Here is a 7,955-nt window from a genome sequence, read left to right as displayed (position 1 = left end):
GGTTTTGCACAGCTCTGCACGCTCTCTGCACGCTCGGCTCGGGGTTTTGCACAGCTCTGCACGCTCTCTGCACGCTCGGCTCGGGGTTTTGCACAGCTCTGCACGCTCTCTGCACGCTCGGCTCGGGGTTTTGCACAGCTCTGCACACTCTCTGCACGCTCGGCTCGGGGTTTTGCACGGCTCTGCACACCGAGGGGGTACGGGGGTGCAGGTGCTGCGCCAGGCTCCCGGCCCCTTGTACCCCGCGTCCCCCCGAGATGACGCTGGGGGTCCCGGACCCCCCAACCCCCCTCCCGGTGCCCCCCGGGCGATGCCAGAACCGATTTGACTTTGCCAGAGACTTTATAGGGCCGGTGCCTGCACCGGGGAGGGGGGTCCCGGTGCCGGAACGGGGGGTCCCGGTGCCGGGGGGGGTGGGTCCTGGTGCTGGAGAGGGGGGTCCCGGTGCCAGAACGGGGGGTCCCGGTGCTGGGGGGGGGCTCAGCGGGCCACCATGCGGAGCTGGTAGATGGGGGGGATGTTGGCGAAGCCGCTCTCCACCGGGGTGGTGGGCAACTGCGCCGGCGGCACCAGCGGCTGCAGGCGAAGGTGCTGCAGGATGGTGGTGAGGAAGAGGAAGAGCTCCATCCTCGCCAAGGCCTCTCCCAGGCACACCCGCTTCCCTGCAAGCAGCGGGAGGGTGGGTGACCCCCGAGGGGCGAGGGGACCCCCGAGGGGCGAGGGGACCCCTGAGGGGCGAGGGGCCCCTGGGGCCCCCCCCGCGGTACCTGAGGAGAAGGGGACGAAGGCCTCGTTCTTCTTGAAGCGGCCGCTCTCGTCCAAGAAGTTTGCGGGGTCGAAGGCGTCGGGGTGTTTGTAGGCGTCGGGGTCGTGCAGGACGGAGCTGAGCAGGGGGTACACCTCGGTGTCCTGCGGGCGGGGGTCAGCGGCGCGGCACGCCACGCGGGCAAGCGAGCGCGCACGGGGAGGCGTGCGTGGGGCAGGGTGCATGGGGAGGCACGCGTGCAAGCGAGCGTGCACGGGGAAGCGTGCACGGGGCGGGGTGCACGGGGAAGCATGCCTGCAGCGAGTGTGCATGGAGCAGTGTCCACGGAGCAGCGTGCATGGAAAAGCACGTGTGCAGCAAGTGTGCACGGGGCAGGGTGCACGGGGAATCATGCATGCAGCAAGCGTGCACGGAGCCATGCAAACGGGGCAGCGTTGCACGGGGAGGCACGCGCGGAGCAGCGTGCACGGAGCCGTGCAAACGGGGCAGCGTTGCACGGGGAGGCACGCGCGGAGCAGCGCGCACGGAGCCGTGCAAACGGGGCAGCATGCGCCAAGCGTGCAGGGAGCAGCGTGCACGGGGAAGCCGGTCCCGATCCCCGCTGGCACCTTGGGGATGAGGTAGCCGCGGAAGAGGGTGTCGTGGGTGACGACGTGGGGGACGTTCATGGGGATGAGGTCGCTGCAACGCTGGATCTCGTGGATGACGGCGTCCGTGTACGGCATCCGGCTCCGGTCCTCGATGTTGGGGGCCCGGTCGCGGCCGATCACCCGGTCGATCTCCTCGTGCACCTTCTCTGCCGCCCCGACCGGGATGGGGGTCCCCGCTCAGGCCCAGGGGGGTCCCCGTGGGTGGGGGGCGGAGGGGGGGGTGCACCCCACTTACCTTGCACGGCGGGGTGCTTCATCAGCAGGAGGAAGCCGTACCTCAGGGTGGAGCTGACCGTCTCGGTGCCGGCGAAGAAGAGGTTGAGGGTGGTCAGCTCCAGGTTCTCCAGGTTGAACTCCGAGGAGGGGTCGGCCTTTTCCTGGGGACGGGGGAGACGGGCGGCGTGTGCAAGGGAGCACCCCGGGCGTGCAAGGGAGCTGGGTGCAAGGGAGCACCCCAGGCGTGCAAGGGAGCTGGGTGCACGGGAGCACCCCGGGTGTGCAAGGGAGCTGGGTGCATGGGAGCACCCCGGGCGTGCAAGGGAGCTGGGTGCACAGCAGCACCCCGGGCGTGCAAGGGAGCTGGGTGCATGGGAGCACCCCGGGCGTGCAAGGGAGCTGGGTGCACAGGAACACCCTGGGCGTGCAAGGGAGCTGGGTGCACGGCAGCACCCCGGGCGTGCAAGGGAGCTGGGTGCAAGGGAGCACCCCGGGCGTGCAAGGGAGCTGGGTGCACAGCAGCACCCCGGGCGTGCAAGGGAGCTGGGTGCATGGGAGCACCCCGGGCGTGCAAGGGAGCTGGGTGCACAGGAACACCCTGGGCGTGCAAGGGAGCTGGGTGCACGGCAGCACCCCGGGCGTGCAAGGGAGCTGGGTGCAAGGGAGCACCCCGGGCGTGCAAGGGAGCTGGGTGCACAGCAGCACCCCGGGCGTGCAAGGGAGCTGGGTGCATGGGAGCACCCCGGGCGTGCAAGGGAGCTGGGTGCACAGGAACACCCTGGGCGTGCAAGGGAGCTGGGTGCACGGCAGCACCCCGGGCGTGCAAGGGAGCTGGGTGCATGGGATCGCCCCAGGGTGCCTGGGATCACTCTGGGGTGTGCATGGGTGCACCCCGGGCGTGCAAGGGAGCTGGGTGCACGGCAGCACCCCGGGTGTGCAAGGGAGCTGGGTGCATGGGAGCACCCCGGGCGTGCAAGGGAGCTGGGTGCACGGGATCGCCCCAGGGTGCCTGGGATCACTCTGGGGTGTGCATGGGAGCTGGGTGCCCAGGATCGCCCCAGGGCACCCAAGCGCTGCAGGAGCACCCCAGGGTGCTCAGGATCACCCCAGGGTGCCCGGGATCACTCTGGGGCACCCGGGATCACTCTGGGGCGCCCAAGGGAGCTGGGTGCATGGGAGCACCCCAGGCGCGCAAGGGAGCTGGGTGCCTGGGAGCACCCCAGGGTGCCTAAGCACTGTGGGAGCACCCCAGGGCGCACGGGATCACCCCGGGGTGCTCGGGATCACTGCAGGGTGCCCGGGATGACCCCAGGGTGCTCGGGATCGCCCCGGGGTGCCCAGGATCACCCCAGGGTGCCCAAGCGCTGCGGGAGCACCCCAGGGCACATGGGATCACCCCAGGGTACCTGAGCGCTGTGGGAGCACCCCAGGGTGCCCAAGATCACCCCAGGGTACCCGAGCACTGTGGGAGCACCCCAGGGTGCCCAGGACCACCCCAGGGTGCCCAAGCGCTGCGGGAGCACCCCAGGGCGCACGGGATCACCCCGGGGTGCTCGGGATCACCGCAGGGTGCCCGGGATGACCCCAGGGTGCTCGGGATCGCCCCGGGGTGCCCAGGATCACCCCAGGGTACCTAAGCACTGTGGGATCACCGCAGGGTGCCCGGGACCACCCCAGGGTGCTCGAGATCGCCCCGGGGTGCCCAGGATCACCCCAGGGTGCCCAAGCGCTGTGGGAGCACCCCAGGGTGCCCAGGACCACCCCAGGGTACCCAAGCGCTGCGGGAGCACCCCAGGGTGCTCGGGATCACCGCAGGGTGCCCGGGATGACCCCAGGGTGCTCGGGATCGCCCCGGGGTGCCCGGCCCCCCACCTTCTCCATCTGGAGCAGGAAGCAGTCGATGAAGTCGCGCGGGTGCCCGGGCTCCAGGCTCGCGGCGTTGCTCCGCACCCGCCGGGCGATGAAGCTCCTCATCCTCCCCAGCAGCCGCGGGATCTTGGCGTGGGGGCCCGGGAGGTGCTTCAGGAGGGTCTCCGCCATCTCGTAGAACTGCGGGCGAGGGGTCAGCGCCGGCGCGGCGCCCACCCTGACCCCCACCCCTCGCAGCCGGCCCCACCTGCGACCACGGGGTGCTGAGCTCCCGAAAGCTCTCGTTCATCATTCGCAGCAGCTCCAGGAATTCCGCGTCCCGGTAATCGAAGCGATTCCCGAAAACGATGGAGCAGATGATGTTGGAGACGGCGCAGCTCAGCAGGTACGTGGGGTCGAAGGGCCGCTCTGGCCGCGCGGGGAGACGCGGGGGGTCAGCACCCATGGGTGGGGGGGGGGGGAGCAAGGCCGCCCCGACCCCCCCCCCCCAGCACCTTGGGTGCCGCGCAGCTCCTGCAGCAGGACCTGGGCTTCCTCCTGGATCCGGCCCTCGATGCTTTTCCGTCCCATCCCGAAATCCCGCAGCACCGTCAGGGAGAAGCGGCGCAGCTGGCGCCAGCGCTCCCCGTTGGAGAAGACCACCCCTGTTGGGGGGGGGGGGGAGCGCCCTGTGGGTGGGGGGCACCCACAGCGGGGGGCACCCATGGGGAGGGGGCACCCATTGGGGAGGGGGCACCCAGAAAGGGATGGGGGGCGCCCATGGGGAAGCGGCACCCGCGGGGAGGGGGTGAGCACCCACAAAGTCAACGCCGCAAGCGCCCCTCGGAGCAGGGGTGGGCGAGCACCCACCCGCCCAGCACCCACGGGTGGGCGCCCCCGCCGGCGAGCCCCCTCACCGTGCCCGCGGAAGGTGGTCTCCACCGTCGGCATGCGCCCGCGGCCGCTGAAGGCCTCGGCGTTCTCCACCAGCGCCTCCCGCACCGCCGCGTGCCCCCGCAGCACCACCACGCGCCGCGAGCCCAGGTAGACGGTGAAGACGGGGCCGTAGGTCTGGCTCAGCTGGCGACGGGCGACGGTGGGTGACGGGGGGGGGGGGGGGGTCAGCCCCCCGCCGCCCCCCCGCCGCCCCGCCGCCCCCTCACCTTCAGCAGGGACTGGAGGGTGCGGGAGGGGGAGATCTGCAGGAGGTTGCCCAGGAGGGGCAAGGCGGGGGGCCCGGGGGGCAAGCGGCCCGGCCGGCCCTGCCGCAGGGTGAGGAAGAGGAGGAGGGCGAGGAGGAGGAGGAGGAGGAAGGTCAAGGTCCCGCTCGGGTCCATGACGGTGGCACCCGCGCTGCGGCGCCCGGCCTCGTGCCTCTATTTATGGGCTGGCCGGGGCGGTTGCACAAGAGGTGGCGGGCTCTGCCTGCGCCTGCCCGGGGCCTGCCTGCACGGGGCCACGGCCAGGCATGGCCACCCCACCGCTGCGGCCCGCACGTGACCCTGTCTCCGCTGCACGGCCCCGTGCATGGCCCCGAGCCCTGGTGCATGGCCCCGAGCCCTGCTGCATTCCCCATGCACGTCCCCGTGCCCTGGTGCATGGCCCCGAGCCCTGCTGCATTCCCCATGCATGGCCCCGAGCCCTGGTGCATGTCCCCAAGCCCTGGTGCATGGTCCCATGCATGTCCCCTTGCCCTGGTGCATGGCCCCAAGCCCTGGTGCATGGCCCTGTGCCCTGCTGCATGGCCCTGAGCATGGCCCCGTGTCCTGATGCACGTCCTCATGCCCTGGTGCATGTCCCTGTGTCCTGGTGCGTGTCCCCATGCGCTGGTGCATGTCCCCATGTGTGTCCCCGTGCCCTGCTGCATGGCCCCAAACCCTGGTGCATGTCCCCATGCATGTCCCCGAGCCCTGCTGCATGTCCCTGTGCCCTGGTGCATGTCCCCATGTGCTGGTGCATGTCCCCGTGCGTGTCCCCATGCCCTGGTGCATGGCCCCAAGCCCTGGTGCATGGCCCCATGCATGTCCCCAAGCCCTGCTGCATGCCCCTGTGCCCTGGTGCGTGTCCCCCTGCCCTGGTGCATGTCCCCATGCATGTCCCCAAGCCCTGGTGCGTGTCCCCATGCCAGCCCTGGTGCCCCCCGCGCGCGGCTGCTCGCCGGGGGCTACCCCAGGCCCCGTGGCCCCCGCACCCCAAGCCCGGGCGCAGGGGTGGCAGCGAGGAGGAGGAGGAGGAGGGTGGCCGCCGGCCAGAGCCGCGCTGCCGACCCCCGGGCACCGGCCACCGCCGGCCGGTGTTGCAGAACCGGCCCAGCCCTCGCACGTGGCCCCGGGGGGTGACGGAGCCGCGGCTGTGCAAACACTGCCGGCACCAGTGCGCCAGCTGGCACGGTGCCCCCGGCCCGCACGTGCACGGCCCCGCGCCCCGCTGCTGTCCCCGCGCCCTCGTGCGTGTCCCCGTGCGTGTCCCTGTGCCCTGGTGCATGTCCCTGTGCCCTGGTGCATGTCCCCGTGCATGTCCCTGTGCCCTGGTGCATGTCCCTGTGCCCTGGTGCATGTCCCCGTGCATGTCCCTGTGCCCTGGTGCATGTCCCTGTGCCCTGGTGCATGTCCCCGTGCATGTCCCTGTGCCCTGGTGCATGTCCCCGTGTCCTGGTGCATGTCCCCGTGCGTGTCCCTGTGCCCTGGTGCATGTCTCCGAGCCCTTGTGCATGTCCCTGTGTCCTGGTGCATGGCCCTGTGCCACTGGTGCGTGTCCCCCTGCCCTGGTGCGTGGCCCCATGCATGTCCCCGAGCACTGGTGCATGGCCCTCTGCATGTCTCTGTTCCCTGGTGCATGTCCCTGTGCCACTGGTACATGTCCCGTGCATGTCCCCAAGCCCTGCTGCATGCCCCCATGCATGTCCCTGTGCCCTGCTGCGTGTCCCTGTGCATGTCCCCAAGCCCTGGTGCGTGTCCCCGTGCCCCGGTGCGTGTCCCCAAGCCCATGGGACATTAGAAAAGGGTCACGGGGGGCACGGGGATGCAGAGCCCGGAGGGGCCCGGAGCAGCCCCGGAGAGGGGACGCGGGGGCAGGGGACAGGGGCTGGTGCCCCCCAGCCTCCCCCCACGTTAACGGCCCCGGGAACGGCTCGGTGCTGCCCAGCCGGCGCAGGGTACGGCACGGCACGGCACGGCACGGCACGGCACAGAACGGTGGCGCAGTAGGGTACAGCATGGCATGGCATGGCACAGCATGGCACAGCACGGCACGGCATGGCACGGTGGTGCAGTAGGGTGCAGCATGGCACGGCACGGCACGGCACGGCACAGCATGGTGGTGCAGCATGGCACGGCACGGCACGGCATGGCACAGTGGTACGGCATGGCATGGCACGGCACGGCACGGCACGGCAGAGCACGGCACAGCAGAGTATGACACAGCATGATGCGGCACGGCACGGCACGGCACGGCACGGCACGGCGGTCGGGCCTGGCCGCACCGGACGGCTGCAGGGGCGCATGGCCCCGCTCGGCCTCACCGCAGCTGGGCTGGCGCGCGCCGGCGGCCTGATGTCAGCCCGTGCCGCGCCAAGGCTGCCGTCACCGCTGCCTGCACCGCGCCCGGCCGCCATCGCTGCCGGAAGGGACCCCGGCGACCCCCGCGGCACCCCCAGCCGCGGATCGCCGGGGCGGGTGCAGGGGGTGTCGGGGGGGGGGGTCACTCGTGCACCCCGAAAGCCAGCGCGCCCCCGCTGTCCCCGTCGCGGGTGGGACGGAGGGAGGATCGCCGCCCCTGGATCCGGCCCCGCTGGCCCGCGGCCCGCGGCGTCACCGGGAGCGCAGCCAGTTCCCCGCGGCGGGGCCCGGTGGGGGACGGTGACGTAGGGCCAGCTGCTGGGGGGTGACACCCCGGGGGCTCCGGGACCCCCCCAGCCCTGGGCCGGCCGCTCCGGCGGCCTGGGGGGACCCCGACTCAGCCCGCGGGCCAGCCCTGGCCCCAGGCGTGGCCCTGTCCCCACCCCGTGTCCCCAACGCTGTCCCTGTCCCCACCCTGTGTCCCCACCCCGTGTCCCCACCCTGTATCCCCAGCCCCAGCCCCACCCCGTGTCCCCAACACTGTCCCCATGTCCCCAACACTGTCCCCGTCCCAGCCCCGTGTCCCCAGTGCTGTCCCTGTCCCCATCCCCATATCCCCAGCCCTGTCCCAGCCCCGTCCCCGTGTCCCCATCACTGTCCCCATCCCAGCCCCGTGTCCCCAACACTGTCCCCGTCCCCATCACCGTATCCCCAGCCCTGTCCCCATGTCTCTGTCACTGTCCCCAGCCCTGTGTCACTGTCCCCATCCCAGCCCCGTGTCCCCAACACTGTCCCTGTGTCCCCATCACTGTCCCCAGCCCCAGCACTGTCCCTGTCCCAGCCCCATGTCCTCAACACTGTCCCTGTCCCCATCACCATATCCCCAGCCCTGTCCCCAGCCCTGTCCCCATGTCCCTG

At 71.7% G+C, this 7,955-nt stretch overlaps 1 protein-coding gene across 1 annotated transcript; it reads right to left on the bottom strand.

Moving 5' to 3' along the window:
* Positions 1 to 353: 353 nt before the first annotated feature.
* Positions 354 to 5,347, bottom strand: LOC104011734 (cytochrome P450 2G1-like). The gene is made up of 9 exons (XM_087729596.1): positions 4,644 to 5,347; positions 4,398 to 4,560; positions 3,996 to 4,145; positions 3,749 to 3,909; positions 3,505 to 3,681; positions 1,652 to 1,793; positions 1,375 to 1,562; positions 768 to 909; positions 354 to 662 (listed from the first exon to the last, which is right to left on the bottom strand). Exons 1-9 carry the CDS (start codon positions 4,815 to 4,817, stop codon positions 481 to 483), a joined length of 1,479 nt encoding a protein of 492 aa, XP_087585722.1. The 5' UTR covers positions 4,818 to 5,347; the 3' UTR covers positions 354 to 480.
* Positions 5,348 to 7,955: the final 2,608 nt, after the last annotated feature.

This window comes from Nipponia nippon, unplaced genomic scaffold (assembly GCF_047370975.1).
Source record: "Nipponia nippon isolate SJK-2023a ecotype South Korea unplaced genomic scaffold, ASM4737097v1 scaffold_46, whole genome shotgun sequence".
Classification (NCBI taxonomy): Eukaryota; Metazoa; Chordata; class Aves; order Pelecaniformes; family Threskiornithidae; genus Nipponia; species Nipponia nippon.
This window is presented reverse-complemented; position numbering and strand designations above follow the sequence as displayed.